The 22,600-nt window shown below is 38.3% G+C and overlaps 1 protein-coding gene across 3 annotated transcripts in view; it reads right to left on the bottom strand.

The window, feature by feature from the left end:
- Nucleotides 1-22,600, bottom strand: part of ITSN1 (intersectin 1) — a gene marked incomplete at both ends in the record, with an annotated part of 104,641 nt that overhangs the window by 18,799 nt on the left and 63,242 nt on the right. For all 3 annotated transcript variants that reach the window (XM_084276289.1, XM_084276287.1, XM_084276288.1), the window contains 5 exons: nt 3,595-3,786; nt 7,684-7,801; nt 10,766-10,887; nt 14,793-14,838; nt 20,966-21,132. In XM_084276289.1, the coding sequence (XP_084132415.1) occupies nt 3,595-3,786; nt 7,684-7,801; nt 10,766-10,887; nt 14,793-14,838; nt 20,966-21,132 (645 nt within the window). The remainder of the gene's footprint in view (nt 1-3,594; nt 3,787-7,683; nt 7,802-10,765; nt 10,888-14,792; nt 14,839-20,965; nt 21,133-22,600) is intronic.

The raw sequence follows: 22,600 nt of genomic DNA, 5'->3' as shown, positions 1-22,600 counted from the left end.
ATGGTTTCTTAGTTTTGTCTATGAAAATTTTGTTTAGGCCTTGCCTGGGATGAGCACTTTCTGGCTTTGCAGCCACAAATTCGAGGACAGAAGGCGCTCTTGCTGTGGGCAATGCATGTGGGCACATTTCCATCACAGGGTGCGAGCATGTTTTGGAAACAGGTTTGCTTGCTACAGTCCAGATCTGCAGCTTTGGGAGGGAACAGCGCGACTTCGGAGGTTACAGATCTTTTCAGATGAACTGGGTAGGAGGAGAGGGGGTCAAAACTGGATTGAGACACAACCCTGAAAAACTCTTTTTCTTTGATGGAAACAATCCATTTTCTTTATTAAGAAATTGCTTTCTTACTTCCCTTCTCGTATGTATAGATATATAAAATATATATATATAAAAATAAAAATCCAGACAGGTAAGAAAGACTAAGTGCTACACCTTGTTTCCTGCTTCTCAAGAGAAGCAGCTGTTCATGAGGAAGATTAAACACTGCCATGCCAAGCTACAGTAGTACACTTAAGAACTTTAATAGCTGAGTAAATAAACATAAGTATTTCAACAATGTATGTCGATATAAGCCACAATAGTTGGAATCTCTTTGTCTATAACATTTTAAATGCGTTTTGAGGTTTTTGTGAGTTAACTGTTCTCAACAGCAGACTGACTGATAAAGCTGCAGAGCAGTACACAGTACTGGGTGCTTTCTGAGCAGGGGGTAAGGGGGTGTCTACAGAGGGACAACTTAAGGCTGTTCTTTTCACGACAATGGGAAACTGACACCAAGAACCTTTTGGGTACTGTGACTTTCAACCTCTTTTCTGAGCCATCACTCTCAGGATTTTTAAGCAGCACATCAGGAGACGCGTAGCCTACAGATTTTCATCACAGCTTTATTGTTCTTCTCACTTGAATTAATGGGGGGTGGGGGGTGAGGAGGCAGCATCTGAAACCCCTACATCCAAAGTATTGTCAATGTTTCAATGTGCAGAGAAAATACGTTTCTGGCCCAAAGTTGTAAAAAACAAAAGGTCCCTCAGGACAGACGCTTTTAGTCAATTTATAAATCTTTCAATACAACAGTTCATTATGGGAAAATAGAGATATCCTTTCATTAAAATAACATCGTAATGCACAAAATATTGAAATAGTGGAGTAAGATCTGGCTACATCATTCTCAACAAGCAGAACAACGGGCACTGAAAATTACATGTATGACGTTCAGTTCCATTCCTGTCATTCATACCAGGCAGCAGAACTTTCAGCCACTGGCTGTGGTGCAGAAGAAAACTTTCTGTTTGCTTTTATGGCACAGAAGTAATTGAAAAATTTGTGCGAGTTACATACTATCCTAAAAAGAAAGAAAAACCTGTGCAATTGTGCATGTTTTAAGACTAGAGCTTCTGGCATAAACCACAGAGGCTAAGTCAGTGTAAACCCATAGTAAAATATTCTTAATTCATCTACCAGTATAGTGTCAAAAGCCATCAACTGATCTGTAACATGTAGAAAGCACTGAATAAAGAAAGGTACAAAAGGCTGCGGAGAATCACAATCAATCTGAGCAATTACACTGAAGTTTTAAGTCCCAGAAAGCAGACAAGGGTCAATCTGAAACGAAATGATTGGGCTCCACACTATTCTGGTGGCAAATTCATTCCATGCACTAATGCCACTTGGTGAACTCTGTGTACACAGCAACGAGACAACAAACACATTTTTGTCTATCTTTTATATGAAGAATTTAATTGTCTATACATGTAGCTAATTTTAAAGGCTGTATTACAGTTGTTAAAGCTGCAGTTTTTATATATTTATATAATTTACATTCATATTGATGAAATACTGAAGTGCAATTGAATAAGGAGCTTCACTTGTTCTTTGCACCGCGTGACGGGTCGGAAGGAGGGAGATGGGATAGGATTAGAAATGCTACAACACTGCCAGCATGAAGTTTAGAAGTAAATGAAATACATAAACCAGAACATAACTAAATGGTAAAGTAATTAGTAGAACAACTATATTGTGCTTTTGGCACTGGGAGGAGAGGGGAGAGGATTTCTGCACTGACAGCACCAGGCATTTCATCAAGAGCTTGTAACTAATGCTGGAAAGACAAACATGGCTTAGCTACAGCACATCTACTACATAAACTTGACTGTAAGCTCCATTTAATATTAATTTGTATAAATTCCACAGTCTAGTTTAAAAAATGTAAACATTGGAAATTAATTGCAAGGGAGATATTTCTATACATTCTTTCTTGTCAGGAGAATTACTTGTTGGAAATGTGTTGTTCCATAGTCATGAGAAAATAAAAAGGAGAAATCAAACTCCACGTAACCAAGATGAAAACAGAGAAGTTAATTCCCAAATCCCACCTGAATGTGGCATTCCATTGATTTCGGATATGAAAACACTGAAAACGAAACATCTGAGACCAACGCAAACCAGGGTGTTTTCTAACTGTTTGTAGCTACAAGTCATGTGCAAAATAAAAGTAACATAACTGGGATAACAACGTTACGCAAGGTTAATATCTCTTGCACTGGGAGGAAATTCATTTCTCCTCTCCACAATGAATTACATACTCAACAAGGAACACCTCATACACACAGTACAGTAACCACAACAAAATTGCCTTATCTGTAATTGGGCACATTAAAAGTTCCATAAACTGATTTAACTCCTCCTGTTCTTTTGTAATTAAAAAAGAAATTAAAAGAAAAAAAAAAGACATATTGACAACACTGGACAAGTGAACAATAAAAAAGAAAGATACATAAAGTCTCAAATTTATGGACATTTGGAACAATTTTAATAGCACATGCAGCATTCCTTGATAGTGGGTCTTTTTGCACAAACAAAATTGCAGTGAAGAAATTTAATTTAGGCTTTTCCTTTAAAAGGCTAAAATACACACTTAAAAAGAATTTTAAAACTACTGAAAGCACCTGTGCAAAGGTGGAAAAATTAGTCTGGTAACTATGAAAGCCGCAAAAGGACCCACTATCCTCTGATTTTTTTGTGTTTTTTTGTTTCATTTTAATTTTGCGTCTATATCTGCAGGTAATTAACTCAAACATTGCGATTACATGCAACTAATGTAAAATGAGGTAAACTGCTCTGCAGTGTGTTCTTCTACTCAGAAGGCAGTAGATGATCATGCTGGAAGCCACATGATCAAGGCTGCATCTCCCATCATCCCTCTGGGCAGTGATATGGGATAGTGGGTCTCTTTGAGGACTTTCAAGCCTGAGTGGGGGATGGACAACATATGATTCCTAGAAAAAGGAGGAAAACAACACATAAGCAAAACAAAACAATGAGCAAATTCAAGCTAGGAAAATGAGTCAGGCATGTAAACAGCATGGTGCAAAAATGATAAAGGGAAACATGCTACAAAGGGGATGGGAACTAAAAATAAAACAAACATAAAATAAGGTTTGCATTACAGAAGGTCTTCAAAGAGACTTTGACAAGTGCAGCAGTGGTGAAGCTTTGAGTTCTGCAAACCACAGCAGAATCATAGCAATGCTGCATGTTTCATCTTAAAGTGCTACACAAATAATCACAGCACGGCAGCAGAGAGGGTCACTTACATTGCTGGCTTGGGTCCATGTCTGTTGTCAGCTTCACATAGTTGGACGGAAAGAGACCCACTTGTCCATTCACCTCCCCTTTCCACCAGTCTGGGTCTTCCTTGTTAAGGACGTTTATAATCTGGCCTTTATTGAACGCTAGCTCATCGTCATTCTGTGCAGTGTAGTCATACATGCCAATTACTTGGCACACTGTAAGACAAAGGAAGAGGTCTATCACACTGGTAACGTTTCAGCAAAACATAAGCTACACACAAACCAACCAGGCACGCTACAGATGTCACAGGACAGTTCCAAGACACTACACTGGTCTGATCCGGTCCTGCCACTCTCTCCTGTGCCGCTGTACCGGAGCTTAGCTGAGCAGCCCTCAACTTGGGATGATTAAAAAACCCACAAAGAGTTTCCTAGCAGTGCTGCTCTCCCAGTCGGCTTCCTGAGGGCTCAGGTTCACACCAGGGAAGGCCGAGCGCAGCAGCGCAAAGTGAGAACAGCGCGACCTGCCCGGAATCGGTACCCAAGGTATTTTCGTTTGGAAGCGCTCAATAGTAGGAGCAGGTTGGAAAAATTTGAAATGTTAGCAGAAAGTCAGACACTTCAAGTATGTTAGCTTTCTACTGACACTTCTCTTTCCCTTTATATATATTGTTGGCGTTTGTTTTGCCTACAACAGCACCAAATCCGTTGTACATTTGTAAAAACAGCATTTTGCTGTTTCAGACCCAAGCCATTCTGAGAGGCATCCCTTCCAACAGAACCTGCCAATGGGTAGAAGAGTCTGGGAAACTAAGTTCTGCTACTTAAAGCCTGAAAAAGGCACTTTTCCAGTTAGCACTGGACAGGCCCATCACAGCTCTATAATTCAGGAGAAAGCCAGTGGCAATATGCCTGTACCACCAATATAATGTTAGGAAGGCAAAGACCTTGGGAAGGATGAGAAAAGGAAAAAGCGTCCTAAAGCCATTTCACTGCCCTTCTGGCACCACAGGGCTGTTTCCAGCTGGCTGTTTTCTATATCCTTACTGTGAAACTCATACAATCTGACTGGTACTCAGAAGACAGCTATTTCTGTTCAATTATAATAGAGTGGTTTTCCTAATTCTCCAAAGCAGCAGGACTATTTGTTTAATTATATCATTTCCTCTATTTCTCTGATGTTTTCTCTATGCCGCGGCACAGGGCTTCTGGGATTTTGCCTTGAGACACGAGACTTCTACCTAATTAGTCTTGCTGTCAGGCTCTCTCCAATATATTAATCCTAAAACTGTCTGCTTGTACTCAGCCAGCAACTTATTTGAATTTGTCAAATAGCTCCTCTTTTTTTTAATTTTTAGTTCAGAAATTATTCAACTCCTTTTAGTTTATGCAAAGATCATAATCGATTAAATCAAGTCCATATTTAACAAGACTCTGCATATGTCTCAATATCTAGCTTTCTTACTTGGAAAAGGAAAAAAAATGATTTATTTTTTTCTTTAAAAATAAAGAGACACTCACTGTCTTTTATCACACTTAACACATCAGCTACTTGACGTGTACATTTCCCTGGCATACTGGAGGTAAACCTGTATATTCTAAAGGAATGTGGATTACGGTGTACTCCTGTTTCAGGCAGTTTTGTGCTAAGGCAAGTTCAAATGTAAATACCACTGCTCTTCACATTTCACTTTAAAGACCCATGAATTCATTTTACTGCATTCTTTTTACAGATTTACACGTTATTACTAACATTAAGAATGATAAAATTTAAGCTAGACCATACCTGAACACTATAGGGACATTAACAGATTTGTAACCCTTTCTAAGGTTAATCTTTCTCAAGAATTTCTCATTCAGGCAATTCTCTTCTACTTTAAAGAATTTGATGAAATTTGGTGCTGCTCAGTAGTATCATCAGAGTATTTAAATAATCCAGTGGGATCCCAAGTATCACCTTAAACTTGAGGAAGTGAATTCTTGGAAAGGTAGGACTCCTCAATTGAACCTGAAACAGTGTCCTCATCTTGATCTTATTTACACTTGGTCATGAAGCTTATAAAACACCTTAGCCCTATATGGGAAGCTCTTAGAGTAGCCCCAGCAAGAAAGTTCTTCACTTATTTTAAACTCCAAAAGCCACTGCTAACAACAGAAGCAAGCTACAGCCTACCTTCTCTGAGCTACAGTGCTTTTCAGCCATTGTTTCCTTTTTAGAGAGGCTGCCTACCAATTAATTCTAGTCTTACTGCAACAGCAGAGGGAAAGCAGGTTCTCATACAACACCCACGATCAGCACAATCTGTGATGTTGCCTTTCTTTAAGCAAGCAGCATGGTGGAAACACACTTCCCATATTCCCATATTGGGAACTTCCTTATGTCTGACTAGCTCCAAGCAGCAGTAACAGTTCCTTTCATTTCTCAGCATCAGGAAGAGTATGTTCATGACACAAGTTCGGAAGGGAACACATACAAAGCAGTCAGGAATTAAGAAAGCCTTAAAGTATAAAGCAAAAGTGTCCATGCAACAGAATTAAAAATAATAATTAAAAAAGCTGTAAAGTCATGCAGTTTGCATTGCAACATGGCAGGTGGAGAGCATTTACATTGAAACCACAAAAGAAACAGGGGTTTGGATGCTACGAGTTTCTGATGGACCCCCTACCCTCAAACCCAGACAGTAATGGCACACTCTCAGACCCTTCATAACGAACCTTGGGAACTACTCAAGCCTTGCAGATGGTTTTCTTTAGGCTTCCCCACTAACAAACACACTTCCACTACAAAGATTTTTCTTGAGCATTAACTCCTTAAACTCGTAATCACATTAATCACACACTTAGTGAGGTCATTTATCATAATGGAAAGACATCCTCCAAAATGAAAGGTCTATAACAAAGCTGAACCTGATAAAAATTAATGCCATTGAGATTTTTATGTTCTGGAGGCAATGCAAAAAGTCCCAAAAAGTTTATTCTGTACAAGTTTTACAAGCATCTATGAAAAGTCCCTGACTGTCAAACACAAAATAATTTTTTTAAAAAATTTAAATAACCCCCCTTCAAAACCCCTTGTAAGAGCTTGTGTCTCAATGCTAAGCTACCATTTTAACTGCAGGACCCAAACTCCTGAGTCTTTACAGAAGTCTGATCTTCTGCATCTTTATGACTGCCAAAGGAGCCAATTAGCACCATTTATAACATCTGCCTTCTCTGATACAGCACTTCTATTTATACCAATGGCACGTGAAACTCAGTGTTTTATTCTAGTTCAATAACTGCAGGATAATCCTTCATACAGATTTAAAGGAGAAAACCATGCTCACTACCATTTCATTTAGAAGCATTTGCTTCACTTTAATGATACAGTTAAACAAGGGCCTGGGGAAGCAGCAAGCTTTTCTGCCCTACCACCCCCAACTAAATCCAAACAGATGATACAAACTGCATCAAGTCTTTTAGGTGGCTTATGGAAGAAAACATATTTATTTGGCATTTTTTTGATTGACAAGAATCCAACTCACAAGCCCAAAATGGTTCTGGACTGAGAGAGTCACGAGTAATAAACTTTTGTTCCCAATCTTCTGCCTGGCTTTATACCCTGCAGTAGACTGACAGGTGAAGCTGTAACAAAACAGCTTTAAAAATATAATGGCCTACTGCTCTTGTATCCTGTTATAAGCCCTAAAATAAGTAGCTATACAGGAAAAAAGCTACATCTTCATTTGAGTGGTTTTCTCACGCTTTGCCTTCGGAAAGATAAAAGGTTCTGAATGACAAGTGCCTCACCTAAGCCCACAGGTTATCCTGAACCTCTGAAAAACTTCACTACAACTAGTGCAAACAAACAGGATTGATAATTTGAATGTTCTGTTCTTTAAGATGCAACATCCCAGAGGGCTTTTTAGCACTTGACAGTTCATACATACGTGAGGAACCACCACCATATGCAGCCCAATTGTGTGTTTTTCTCAGTTAGAAGAGTAAAAAAACAATTAAAATGATGAGAAGTGACCAGTATAACATACCACATAACCTACTGAATGTCCATTTATTTTTAGAAGTCCTATTGTAAATGACCCCCATTACAAAAGCATCTTTGTTAATGCTTACCTGAAGGTAATGCTGTTGATTTAGGTAGCTCGGTTGGTGTAGTCTTACTGGTACCAGGGCTCAAAAGTTTTACATAGTTAGCAGGGAACCATCCTATCTGCCGCTTTTTCCCTCGTGCCTAGTGAAAAAACATTTCTTTTAAGAGGATTAAACACATCAATAGATCCTTAAACAAGGTAATTCAGTCAATATTTTAATGACTTGCAGTCATACTATTTTAGAATTTTTAAAATGTGTTTTATAAGGAAAAAGCTATTTTTGTGGTGATAGTTTAATATTATGAGCCTTCTATCATATGAAATAAGCTTCCATAATATATGAACAATATATAATATCTATAATATCTAATAGTGCTATTTACTATCGAGTGTTTTTTCACTTAATAATGTTCCTACTTTGTGTGCTTTATAATTCATACTACAACCCTGATTCTTCAGAAAGACTTCTCCTGATTCTGCTTATACTGCAACTCTAGCTGTTGCATTAATGAGTGGCAGCGTTTACATGCTGCTTCATTGTGCAAAGAACTGCATTTAAATAGATACCTATATTGTGAGAGTTTAAGTAGAGATTAAGAATCCAAATTACCTCTTTTCTTTTAAAGAAACAGTGTCTAAAATTTTAATAGGCACTCCTGCCCAAAACAACAGAGTATAAAAATGTCACATGAACCAAGTGCTAGAACAGAAAACATTACAGAAAGAGAAAAACAGGTAAAGTTTGGATTCAAGTACAAAATCCCAAAGCCAGTTTCTAATCAAACAAAAATTAAGCTTTGGCAACTACAAATATATATGGATAAACACTGTTCAAATGATCCTAATTAACTGATGTTAATGTTTGGAAAAGTGCAGCAGATGCTCTCAAGCCTGTCTCATCAGACGACATCAGCACAAAAACGTGGTGCACAAGTCTGTGTGTGTGTGTGGTCCATGTGTGTGCTGAGAGCACAGCAGGTTACCATCCACCTGGCCCGCAGCAGCGCTCTACAGACTGTAATGTAACCACAATGAGTCACTGCCAGAGACAGGACACTGGGATTGATGAACCCTGGGGTCCAACCCAGTGAGACAAGGCTTGTGTCACCAAAGCAGGACAGGAATTTGACAGAAACTGCATCCTGCTATTTTTGCCAGCTGCACTGTTTATTGCAAATAAAACCAGAATAAACATCCTTGCTGTAAGAATGGTTATTCTAAAGCTCTGACTCACATCTCAGGTTCTAAATCTATTAAATTTATGTTAAGAATTACTTTAACTATTTATTCCCTTTTTGTGTTACAATAATGTTGGAATTTGGGGCTTGCAAAATTTTTGCCTTTAAAAACTAAACAAACGTTAACTTTAGTGAAAAAAAAAAGACCTAACACATATACTATTCTTTCACTATTTCCTCTCTTTCCTGAAAAAGGCACTTGAACTGAAGTGCATCTAGAAGTTCATTTTAAGATAGTCTGTTATACTGCATTAAATCCAGTAGTGTTATGCTTAATTCATCTGCTTTATTTTACCTTCACTCTGATCCACAAGACAAATATCATGAAAATTTACTTGAGGATAAAACTGTACAGTAAATACACTTCTAAAAAATCTGCCACTGTATTTAAGTACATAAAGAAAAGTTAATATCAGTGCCCTTCTCCAAATCTTGTCACCATTTCACTACTGGGGGGTGGGGGTGGTGCTTTTATTATTAATCAGTCCCTCAATCCATTTCATCATACTGCTGCATTAGCCTCTGTGCTCATGTAGCACAGGAGTTAAAAGCTAGTATGACAGTGTAGGAATAGGAGAATTAATAGAATAGGTAGGGGACTGATAATGAAATAAAAATAACTTGTAAAACTATATGTGAGACAGTAAGGTATCCAAAGCTACATATGAGCATTTACAGAAACAAAACCTAATTTTAAAAAACCCTCACATTAGTTGCTGAGTGGCAATTGTGATAGTTCTTGCCTAGAGAAGCTTATTTTACAATTAACACAAGACTCTTTAAAGGTAAAAGTTAACAACAATCTAAAAGTTAGTGAGTATAAAGCCCAAGCAATCCTGGTAGATAAATCCTCTATAAAAATCTAAAAAAATATCACTAGGAAAGGTAAAAAGAGCAGGTAGTAATGCAGAAAAAATATTTGAGTCAATTTGAGCATTTGCACAGCAAAAATAAATCAATCTTTCATGTAATAATCGCTGTTAAAAAGCCAAAACCAACCAAAACCTCATTCACTGGTAGAGAGAATGATTGGAAGAAGGAGGAAAAAAGCTTTCTACTCTTAAGAAGAAAATAAGCACGTTATTATCTTCTTATACAACTCTCCTATCTGATGCTTGCAACAGACACTATTCACTTTTCTCCATTAAACTGAGCTGTTGCAGAGATGGGGGCTATGAGATACTGTCACCTTCATTAAGTTACCTGAACAAGTGGCGGCCATCTTACAAACCCCACTGCTGCAAAATGCTTCTCAATCTTCCACCGAAAGGGAGAGCCAAACTTTTGGCTGAAGGAATTCAGAAAGCTTCATAGGAAGACATTCAGGACTCTGCAAGCCCAGCATTTCTTCCACCTTCCCAGTGCGTACAGGTACCAGCTGAGCCAAATGCACGGCACGCGCGGGGTCACTTTTGGAGTGGGACGTACAAGCAGAGCCTGTCACGGCAGCCCCACGCACTCCTGTTGCATGGCTGCCTTTCCCCACCACCTGACAATACAACTGGGTTTTTGCTAGCATGAAGATAACTCCTGGACACAAGACTGAGAGGATTCAGAAGCAGCCAAAGCAGCGCACCCTAAGATCCACTCCTCTCCTACTTCTGAAGGGCCAGCAGGAAAACGAACAAGGGAGCGTGCTGCAGGCTGGGCCTGATCCTTGACTTCAGTGAGACACAATGGCTTCCTCCTGCTGTCCTCCCACTTTATTTCAAGTTCAAGGAATCTGAATGTGTGCATAGTTTTGTAAAGGCTTAATTGCAGAACATTTGCAAAATTATTTGTCACTGATGCATTTATCCTTTTGAACCATTAAAAAAAAAATTTACAATTTTTTCATATGGTATTTCAAAAAAAACAGTAACTAACTTGGAGCTCTCCTTCCCACCAGCCACCTGGATTCTTCTTTCTGATAAGAATCAACTGACCAGGAGCAAGAGTAAGCTGTTCTGGACCCGTTGCTGTGTAAGAGGCAATAACTTGGGCAATTTCTGTTGAAGTGGGGGGAAAAAAAGAAGTTAATTTGGAAAAACCTGAGAACATTCTATACAACATTCAATCTGCTATTACCACTGGCACAGTATGTCCATTTTGTATTCCTTTCCATAAAATTGTTATGTGTTTATGTAGTTCCACAAAAACATATGGCAATTAGAAAACACATCTGAAGAAGTTCATAGCACGGCAGGAATAAAACAGAGGTGCAGCAGCTCTGTGGGGAGGATATTAAAATATTTTAAGTAGGAAAGGTTAATAACCATCATTGGAGCTATACAGCTCTTAACATCAAGTGTCATAACACTGTTTTCCAATAAGTGCATTTGTGTAGCACCAGTTTGGACTAAAAATAGGATACACCTGTTGATGGCGATATAATGAAGAAGTTGCAGTAACAGAGGTGCAAACACATGAAGGCCTGCAGAAAATTGTTCACCACCAGGCTAGACAGAACAAGAATGTTTTCAAAATGTAACAAATTTTGAAATCTTTATTCCATGAGCAGTAATACACAACTGGTGCCTTCTTTAATCACCAACCAGCATGAATCTGACACAGAGTAATGACAGCTCACAATTCTCTCTCCCTTAAATTAGCCAAAGTATCCCAATGTGTTTTACTCCATTTTACAGTGGTTGTGGGAAGATGGTAACTCAGGTAACTCCGATGATAACTTATTCACCACAACGTCTGGCAGGGTTAACCCATTTTTTGAATCAATTTGAACTGGCAGAGCTTATAAGCAGCTGTAGATATTTTGATGTCCTACTGAGAGTTTTTTAAGTCATCAAACCATGTTTAGGGTGACGGAGACTATATTCAATACTATGAAAACCAGGAACCTTCTGCAAGCAAGAGAGATGGTAGTTGTGGAAACTTTTCAGCTTTTGGTAAACTAAACCTTTTGGGCAGCTAAATTTACATAGTCCCTTTTTAGTCATGAGTTAAAGGGAATGTGTTGGGAATTTTTTTAGGCTTCATTTAGTCCTAAAAGGTCTCAGACATCCAAAGCAGCACAAAAGTAGCGTTGTTGTGCTGAAAACTCCACTTTAGGATCCCAATACACAGTCATTCATCACTTAAGCATTCTCCTTAACAGAATGACCTAGGGGTTGGGGTTTTTTGGGGGTGGGGAATGAGTTACTTGGACTTTATGAAAAACCTTTCCTGGAATAGGAAATTCTGATCCTGTGTTTAAGACAAAGGAGGCTTTTATCTGGCAATGCATCAAATAAAGTTGGAGACCAAGTAGCTGATGTGGGCACTGAGTTTGAGTAGTTATGGCTGCAGTCTATCCTAGAACAAGCCCACAGCAGAGCTAGTAATACAAGATCACACAAATGTGTCATAATCGCTTCAGTGCAAAGACAGCCAGCTTAAATTAAAACCTCAGCAACTGTCTGATCACACAACAATGCACTGCTTGAGATTTTAGCTTCTATTTGAAAATCTTCATTTAAACAAAATCTGTATCTATTATTTTCACTTACTGTTTGTATGTATTTTCAATCTAGTCTGTCCTAAAAATCTGGCACTGGAAAACTAAGCAGAAAAAGGTCACTCCTGCCATCGGTTTGTCCTTTTCTAAAGCAGCAGAAAGCAATGTGAGAGTGAGTGAGGTAGGCTAGCAGTCAACACAGCAGCAACAGCAAAAGCGACTGAGGCTGAGGGGAAGCAAGAACAGAGAAGCTGTCTCTGGCTTTCTCCTGGGCAGCCGTACTAAGAGAGTGCTGGACACTGCCCTACTTGGCCCTGTCTGTCAACAGCGCCAAACTTCCTGTGGCCAAGAGAAACAGCAAAGGCACTCAGTAACAACACATCACCCACAGGCTGGGAAAGGAGGGGGGAGTCTGATGGTAAGGCAGAGAGAGGGAGCAATCACTGAACCGGCAGTCGTAGGCAGAGGAAGCCACTAATTCAGCTCCCTTGAAACAGAGGGAGGTTTTGTTGCAGGGAAGGAACAACAAAGTGATTTGAAGACAGCCAGGAAAACGATCAGATGGTTTCCTTGGTATTTGGAAGAAAAGGATGATTAGGAAAATTTAAAATGGCCAGAGAAGAATTCAAGATGTAAATGAACAATGTAAGGTGAATGAAGCAGCAGGGAGTTGACAAACAATCTGAGGTCACTACAGATGGTGACATGTGCAGCATTAACTACTGCAGAACCTCCCTCATGATGCCTCAAAGAGGGGAAAGGCAGGCACACAGAGATGATAAAAAAGACAGTAGCTGATAGTTAGAAAGATGCTTCAAACCTGGACCTCTAACTTAGCATACAGTGTGAAAGTAGAAGACAGAAGAAAAAATTTCTATGTAAAATATAGTAGGTGATGACAAGAGAGCGGAAAGGTTTGCACAAGAGAAAATCCAGCAGCACCACAGTCTGTCCTGTATGAAGGCAAAGCAAGCAAGCTATTTGGCAAGAAACATGACTATACTGTTAGAAAGTCTGTCAGCTCTCTGCATTTGCAGGTTTTTCCACAGAATGACATGAATTCCTTCACCCTAGAGCCATTTGGGAGGCAAAATAAACACAAGCAAACAAATTAACTGTGGGAGATTGACAAAATCAATTTATTTTTTTTTAATCAAGTAAAAACCTCTCATTACCATGACATTTGTAACATTCAGTATATCATACTGAAAAAGCAAAAACCTTATACCTTGCATCTTTCTCAGAACAATAAAATTCCCATTTTTAATCTACAAAAAGGTGATTTACAAGGTATCAGATACCCTTTTTTCACCAACCAGAAGCAGCATAAAGATCTTTTACTGTGGACTGTGTGTTAAATGAGTTATAATACAAATTACAAGTTTAACATTCAGATCTTGCACGTCAGAGAAGCAGAAAGTTAGGGAAAACAACACAGCAAAAAGTTTAAAAAAACAGCCCCACAAAAACAGCTTTCCTTCCAGGAAGGACTTTTTTCATTTTAAGAACCGAGTGACTGAGAAGAGATCCAATTCAATTAGTGGCCTCTACTAAAACAGGTACATTTAGAAGATGAAAGAGATGCCTTCTCACAGATACAATCGTCTTCATATTGCTGCTTAAATTCGCAGAGAGAAGTTTCTTTTCCCTTGTCCTTCAATACGCACCGTTACCAACTCCCACCCACCCATCCTACTGCTTCTAGAACAAACAGGAATATTTCACCTCATTCATTAGCATTTCACTTACATTGGCTGAGTCTATTTAGTTTGGTTCAACTTAATGCAGAGTCATCTCTTTGGTACATAAGAAAATAAATATACTGAGGGGATAAAAGAGGTGTCTTTTGGAAAGTTTACAAATCCCTGTCAGTGGCAGAGAATGCATTTTTCTAATGATTTTCGAAACACTGATTAGAAGGACCCCACCACCCTAAGAGTCAGGGGACCTCTTTCTAGCCAAAAGTAACCCATGACATCAACTTCTGCAACATGACCAGGCTTGACAGGCAATAAGCTACATAGCATGGATACAAATGTGCTCTGCAAAATGAGAAGCAGGCACAAGAGCTCACAGAGTCCATGTATACCATATTGTGTAGCATTCTGGGCAAAATGCTGTAAAACCACGGGGTAAGAATGTGTAAATCCATTTTCAGAGGCACTGGCAAGCTTGGGCTTTTTGTAAGCTTACAAATGTTCAGCAATCTATAGTGAAATATACATTCATTTTTGACCAAGCTGATCTTTATTCTCTAGCTACATGCTAGAGACTGATACATGCTAGATGGGATGATTGACAAATTAGGCATTATTTTATTATAGACAACAGTTTTCACCAGTTTAAATTACTACAAAGTGACCAAGAGCAATCAATTTATTTTCATGGAAAAGATTTTGTTGCCATTGAACTCAAGTACTTAAGAACAGATATAAGGTGCTGTCGTAATATAAGACTCACCAGGTTTCTTCCCTAAGCTTCCTGTTTTTCCAGATGCTCCAGAAGCCTTGAAATAAAAAGATGTAAGGTTAGCAGTCATATTTATTTCTCCACTATATTAAAATGATTATGCTTCACCTTAACACATTAAACAAGGATGTAAGTAAAAAAATGCCCACAGGAAGATTCTATTCTTACAGAAACCTGATAATATTTTACATGGCAATTAATATATGGGAATAAATACCAAGCAGTTTAAGGAAGCGAATGACTATCTACATAATCTGTAGACTTCTTTCCTGTTCTTTTTTTCCTTTCAGGGACTGCAAATAGCAATGTAATTCCAAACGACCTAGTGCTTCAAATGTAAATCTGCATATCTATAGAACGTGAATTCTGTCCAGTTGAAACAGCAATTCCAGTTTTCAACTCTACAAACAGTTGGACTGCAAATATGTCTAAAAAAAAAATTACTGGACATAATTATTTCAGTATTGTCCAAATTATGGTTCTAAAATTTCTCATGCAGCACATTAGCATAGTCAGTGTAGTCACTGCATCTTTAAGATGAGTCATCTGAACTTTGTAGGTGGTGTGTGTTGCAGTAGTAAAAGCCCCACCACCAGTTTTGTGCCAGAGTAAGAGCCTGGGACACTAAAGAGCAAGGTGCTGTATCTGTAGCTATTTCCTCTCAGCCCAGCTGGGGTGAGATAAGGGATGAACATCATCATCATCATCATTCAGGCCAAGAGATTTGCAGGAAGAGCCTCTGAACAGCCACAAGAAATCCAGCAAGCGGTGAAATTAGTTCATTTATGTACAGCAAAACAGTGATATTGAAAGATGAAATTTAACACAAAAAGCTTTCAACAATTTACATTTCTCTTCTTGTAAAAAACCCCAAACCATAAAAAACCAAGCCAAAACAAACAAACAACACCCCCCCCCCCCCCCAAAAAAAAAACAACCCACAAAACCAAACCCAAACAACCCCCCCACCCTCCTCCAAAAACAACCCCAAAAAAACCTCAGCCAACGAAACCAAAACCCCCCTAAAATCTCCCGAGGCCACTGGTTATTTCGGAAGTGTTATCTTTATTTCTTTTAATGCACTCACAGGTCTACTGATACACATGCAATTCAAAACAGTGTGTGGTCTCAACTCTGCCCTTTGCATGTCCCTGTTCCTCATTCATCTTCCAATCCTTTTAGTCACTAGTCCAGCTTTCCCTGCACCCTAAAAAAAATTACTTCGGTTTCTTCCAGTACATTGCCAGTCTTATCTTCTGCAATAAAAAAAAGGTTGATATGGATAATAGCTACATAACAAATCTAAACTGTACTTTGGTCAGAAATGTTCAATAATCACAAATATCCTCTTGTCTTGTAAGGCTCACAACACTTCTCAAGGCCTCTCAACTTTTCCTTTAGGATCCTCCTTACAAACTTGAAGCCTACATCAAATGACCTGAAATTTTTCACAGAACCTGAATTCCTCTGTGGAAAAGAAAACTTTCATCTCAACAGTCTCCATGTTATCTTGATGAAATGTGGGGTTTCTGTCAGAAAAAAATATAAAGAACAACTAAAAAACTATTTAAATGGCTGAGAGAACAGGGCCATTAATAATGTGTATTGATTTTGAATGCCTCTATGAAAAAAAAAATTAGATCTTCAATCTGTCTTGAAGCTTTAGCTGTTCATTCACATTTTGAACATCTTTCAGAAGATTTACTAAAGAAGCCTGATCTTTCAGACTGACTATGGCACATTCCAGTGCTCTATTAGTCACACCAGCCCCATCTAATAATTGCATAAACACCAGAAGAGTTGGCATTGACTACCTCACAAGCTGTAACTGGGATGGGACGGTAAGAGTGGGGATGGGAAAAAATTATTAATTAATTTATTTTCATTTGGCACCAAGGCACCTTAATGCACATGCAGTATACCACGCTCCTCTGGTATTTTGCAAGTTACATTTTGAGGAAGATTGTGGAAAGTGGATGATCTAAGTTACATGACACTTGGATAACCACGGTCTCCTTTCTTCCCCATGTTCATTCTTTTCTCGTTAGTTCTCCGCCTTTCTCTCTAGCCACTTTGACCTACATTAATAAAAAAGTGAAATACGAAATCATCATGCAGGAGGATCAGATACGAAGACTAAATTTAGGTCTGGGGGACAAGAAGAAGGAGGACCAGACAAAATGACTGAGTCCATCGGCAGTCTCACACAGGAGATATCAAAAGGTGTGGAAACAAAGGTGACAACTGTAACTCACATGGTATTACTTTTGCTTTGAAAAATGTTTCTGGCAGGATAACACCCTCTTCAATAAAGAAGAAGTACTTGGACCTTCAGAGAACACATTTCTTCAAAATATCACTTAGTCAATGTATGTACAGATAAAACAGGCTGTGACACTATCTTTTCAGTTAATAGGTAAACATACAGAGATTATTTAAGAAAAGCTTCAAAATCACCTTGATCAGACTAAGTTTGAGTTCTGTTTGAGAATTCTATAATCCTTGAGAAAAAAGCAGGAGTACATAGCAAAAGTTGTAAAGAATTTCAGTAAAAAACACATTTAAGATGGCCCCAACTTCTGGGCCAATCAGTAGATGGAGAAGCATTTTCTATTCTTTTTCTATTCCATTCTGTTTCCCTTTTGCACACTTGAGACAGTAATTGCATTTAAAGATATTTTGTGACAAGTGATAAAGTCTCTTGAAACACTAGAGCAGAATTTGATTTGCTAATTTAATAAGACACAGCAATACACTTGTCAATTGTGTTGTACACTTAAGATACTTAGAATCCTGATTACATACATCCAGAATGTTGTTTTCAGAACATTTATGCAAAGTTTTGTAAGTAGTGGCATCTAAAGTTTTGTGTCTAAAGTCCACTGTATGTGTTCAATACTTTATTGCAAAGGTAATTATCAGCAGTTTCAAGAAAGACAGGGTAGAATAAAAACCTGTTATAGCTCCATATCTACCTACCACAATCTAATGAAAATGGACCATGAACCAGTGTCACTATTTATTTGAAGAACAAAGGCTTTTACTCTGCTAATAAGTTGAACTTTTAAAGGCCAGAAGTTTAAATTTAGCACCTTGAGGTGAATGCGTAGCCTAGGAGTAGGCACCTAAGAACAGATTAAAAATTTCTCTTCTGATGTATAAACCATTGGTATTTTGTGGCTTACAACCATTTCTACAAAATCTATGCTTCCTCTTGAAAGATCAGCATTGGCTTCTTTTTCAGGCCTAAGTCAATAGTACAGAACACATTCAATTAACTTACTCTTTTACTAACAGTTTCCACAATCAGCCAGCTGTCCAAGCACAGCGGCACATCTGAAAGTTAACAGGCAGCCACTATTGTGAAACCCTTTGTAGAAACTGGCTCTGTGAACAAGCTGAATAGCAAAACACTGTACGTGTAATGGCAATTATCCACTTGGAACAAGAAATATGTCCTGCGGGGCGTATGAATCACTTTATGAAAACAAGCATCCCGGATATCAAGATCTCCATGAGCTCTGTGCTTTTTCTTCCCTCTCTCATCATGATTTTATCTGAAGATGGGATTTTTACCAGCAAAAAAGGGCAGTTGGAGCACTTTTTGATGAACTGCACTGAGCTGTTTCAGCCTCAGACAAGTTGAGATTAGAGAAACATCCAATTGACCTCTAATAAAAATAGTTTTCAGTATTTAATGTCTATTTCTGAGTTCTCTACAAAGATCTGCCAATGTATGTGGCTGTCTCTCACCATTCAGGATAAGCATCCAGTCCTTGAAGGCACACAGAAGGCAGCTCTGCACATCTGAATATATATTCTCAGGTTTTGAGGCTAAACTTTATTGAGACTATCTCAAGGAAAAAAAAAAACAAACACTTCCTTCATGTAAGTTCAAAGGAAACTTAACATTATCTAAGAATGTAGCTGAGGTTAAGTAACTAATTGCCAACTATTACTATCTATGAAACAGGCCTCTCAGGATTTTAGGAGGCTGACAGTGCAAGTTCTCACTCATCAACTACAATATGAACTGGTAGGGGTGATCTGTAATCCACGCCCTGGACTGCAAAAAGCAGTGCTTGTCACAGATCCACAAAGACCTCCACTTCCATAACCTCCTAAAACAAGTTAATACACTACAAAATTTACTGTAATTGTCAAAAAGATAAGCTACCTTGCTGTGACATGCTCCATAGTGCTACAGCCAAAATGCTCCCACTAACTGAACCATAAAGTACTCCCAATCTAGGATCTAACTCTACCTGTTGTTCCACAGTCACTAGATTTGATGCAACTGAAAGGTAGGAATGAGTACAGGCATATCCAAAATCATATACTAAGTGTATGATGCTTTGCATCTAAAATGAAGTATTTAATGCAAAAGCCAGCTAAGCATGCAGATTACAACCAGCTCAAGCTATTCTAAGCTGATGCTGAGGCAATCTTACACCCTCCACCACTTGCCTCCCATACTAATTCTGTTTCTGACATTTTTCTAACCCTTGCTGAGCTGCTTTAGAGTACTGTCTTAGACTTACGTGTTACTTCTGACTAGTTTTCTGCTCTCCTTAGTGTCTTGAACTGGCTTATTTACACGTCAGATGAAAGATGGTGGTAGCAGAAGCATGGCAAGGAATAACAGTAGCTGTGCTCACTTAGAATGGGTTACATATGATCATTTCTATCTCAGAAACAGCATGTTCAGCAGGAGTAGAGAAGTGATGATCCTTTTTTACTCAGCACTGGTGAGGCCACACCTTGAATACTGTGTTCAGTTTTGGTCCCCTCACTACAAGAGCATCGAGGCCCAGGAGCATGTCCAGAGAAGGGCAACAAAGCTGGGGAAGGATGTAGAGCACAAGTCTTGTGAGGAGTGGCTAAAGAAACTGGGGTTGTTTAGCCTGAAGAACAGGAGCCTGAGGGGAGACTTTATCACTCTATACAGCTACCTCAGAGAAGGTTGTAGGGAAGTGCTTTCCTACTTGAAAGGAGGTTGCAGCCAGGTGGGTGTTGGTCTCTTCTCCCAAGTAACAAGTGATAGGGAAAAGAGGAAATGGCCTCAAGTTGTGCCAGGGGAAGTTTAGATTGGGTATTACGAAAAAATTCTTCATTGAAAGGATGGTCAGTGCATTGGAACTGGCTGCCCAGGTGGAGTCACCATCCTTGGAGGTTTAGTGGTGGACTTGGCAGTCCTAGCTTAATGGTTAGACTTGATGATCTTAAAAGGTCTGTTCCAACCTACAATGATTCTATTCTTAAAGTGCACAGAAACGCTTTCCTCGCAACTCAATGGAACAACTAATCAAAACTGGGACAGCACTTTCCCAATATAAGATTGGTTAGTTCTCAAACTAGCAGTGGTAGTGAAGAAAATTGTTTCATGATGCAACATCATCATTCACTGAGTTATGTGACATACGCATAGAATTCAAGACCTGTAGAAAAACTTTACCACTCAGATTTCCAAAACTCCAGGAATTTTTACTTATGTATTTACAGTTAGAAGCCCCATTATTCCTAAAGGCATGAACAAGAACTCCTGCTCATCAAGAGATTAGCATTGTATTCAACTACGACTCTATGCTAATTCCTACTAGTAGATGAATTATCCTCTCAAACAGATGAGGGATATACATGAGAAAACATCTTTCTTTAGAATGCCTAAAAATAAAGGAAAAAAAATAGTATGAACACGCTCTATTACATCTATTACTCCAGGATAAAATCAGATGAAATAGAACCTCTATTATTCAGTCAAAAACTTTCAAATAAAGATAGTAGTTAGCTACAATAGGGCAGAAAAATCTGAGTGAAATATTACTCTCTGTACCTTTTTTTAAAAAAATGGCAGTAAGATACAACTCAGTGATTAAAAACCTGGGGAACAATTAGTCATAGCTACTCTGATTTGTCTCTACAAAACCACCAAGTTAGCTATTAACATATGGAAGATTCATTTTAATATATGCTGCACAAACTCATGTATGACATTATGTTGTAAAATGCAACCCTTACCGTTTTCCCTTTCCTATCTCACATTGAATAAAATTGCAACATATTTCACCTTTCCTTATAATCCACTGACATGCAGCTATCAGTACACCACCAAATAAAACACACCTACCCCAGCTCAATTTTATAACATTTCAATATGTCTCTACCTCGGAATCTTTGAGTCTCACATAATTAGATGGGAAAACTCCTGATTTATCACCCAGGGTTCCTGTCCACCAGTCGCCATCTTTCTTTGTCACAAGAATCATATCACCTTGTTGAAAAGTTAGGTCTCCTTGTTCAGAACTCTCATATGTATACATAGCAATGTATTCTGCAAGAGAGAAATAAATACAGAACATGGGAAAACACATGATAAACTGCCCAATTATCATGTCCAAAACCTAACTAATATGATGTAGTCTATCCACAGGCTAGACAGAAGACAAATTTATTAATTGCTATTCATAGAAACCTCAGCATTTAGTGTATAAAATGTTATCTACCAGGACTAAATACAATCTATCAAAAGGGGTAGGGCTTTTTTTTTTTGTGAAATAATTTGCTAGTGTAGTTTAAATGTACATAAATTATTATTTTCTATCAGAAACTACTCTGAAAACATGTTTCTGAATGATCTGTGTTTTGTGCTGATGGCTACAATTTTAGGTCTCGGGTACGGAAAGTCTCAGTATCCAAATATCTGTAGATACAGTCTTCGTTTTACATATGCTGTTTGGCTCTCATATACAATGAATTCTTTCATTACTAGAAGCTCTGCATGAAGGGCCCACATCTCATTGCATCTTACGCAACAGATGGCTGGGAAGTGTTAAGACAAAGCCTGAATGTGTTCTGTTTTGTTAAAACACAGTCAACTACTTTGTATTCAAGTGCAAAAACACTAAAGGAGGCTGATGTTGAGAAATGCAATGCAACTACATGAAAAATTTTTATATAAAAACAATTACAAAGAAGATTTGCAGACAATTCAGCCACATTTTCTATACAACTCGATACATTCTTATTTAACTGAGCATTGCCACACTTCTTATGGGCACAAAACAAATTTCTGAAGATTATATCTGCTTCTAGGACCAGCTCCAGACTTAAAAGCAGTTCACAGTATTTCAGAAAGACTTTCATGCATATGTAACAAGAGCTTTCAAGTATTTCACTGCAGCTGGTAATTGTCCTATTTGCTTGAACGCTAAAATCTGACCGAAACACTTAGCTCAGGGAAGTTCAGCAAGAATTCAAACCACAATTACTGTTCTTAATGAAAGCTAAACCACAATACAGCTTTAAAAAAAAATATTTTATTAAAAAGCTGTGTTCCTTTTTAATACACACATATAAGCTGGGATATCCCATACTTTACAAAAAAGACATAGCATTTCTATAATTGCTTTGCTCAAGTAGATAGTGAGCAAGACTAGTTGTATTTTGAGATAACTGATCATGTGACTTTCCTTGGTACAGGGATCTTTGCCATTCCCTCCCTTCAATTTATGTAGCGTTCATGTCAGTGGCAAATTAAATATACCAGTAACCAATGAAACTCACTTAAAGTAGTATGTAGAAATGTTGTTAAAAAATTTAGGGTGTGCTGTAGAGAATACATACAAGTTTTCATTCGTAATCTATATTTAGAGTTGTTGATTTACCCTGACTGTGATTTAAATTAACCTAGCCAACTCTGCACTGAGGTGGCTCAAGAGTGACCACACAGCCTGTTAACATAGCTCTGTGTGGAGACATTGGCCACCAGCTGAAGGGTGGCAACAGCCAGGAACACAAGC

Source organism: Gallinula chloropus (assembly GCF_964237585.1).
Source record: "Gallinula chloropus genome assembly, chromosome: 1".
Taxonomy (NCBI): domain Eukaryota; kingdom Metazoa; phylum Chordata; class Aves; order Gruiformes; family Rallidae; genus Gallinula; species Gallinula chloropus.
The sequence above is the reverse complement of the archived record's forward strand: the minus strand, read 5'-3'. Positions and strand labels throughout refer to the sequence as shown.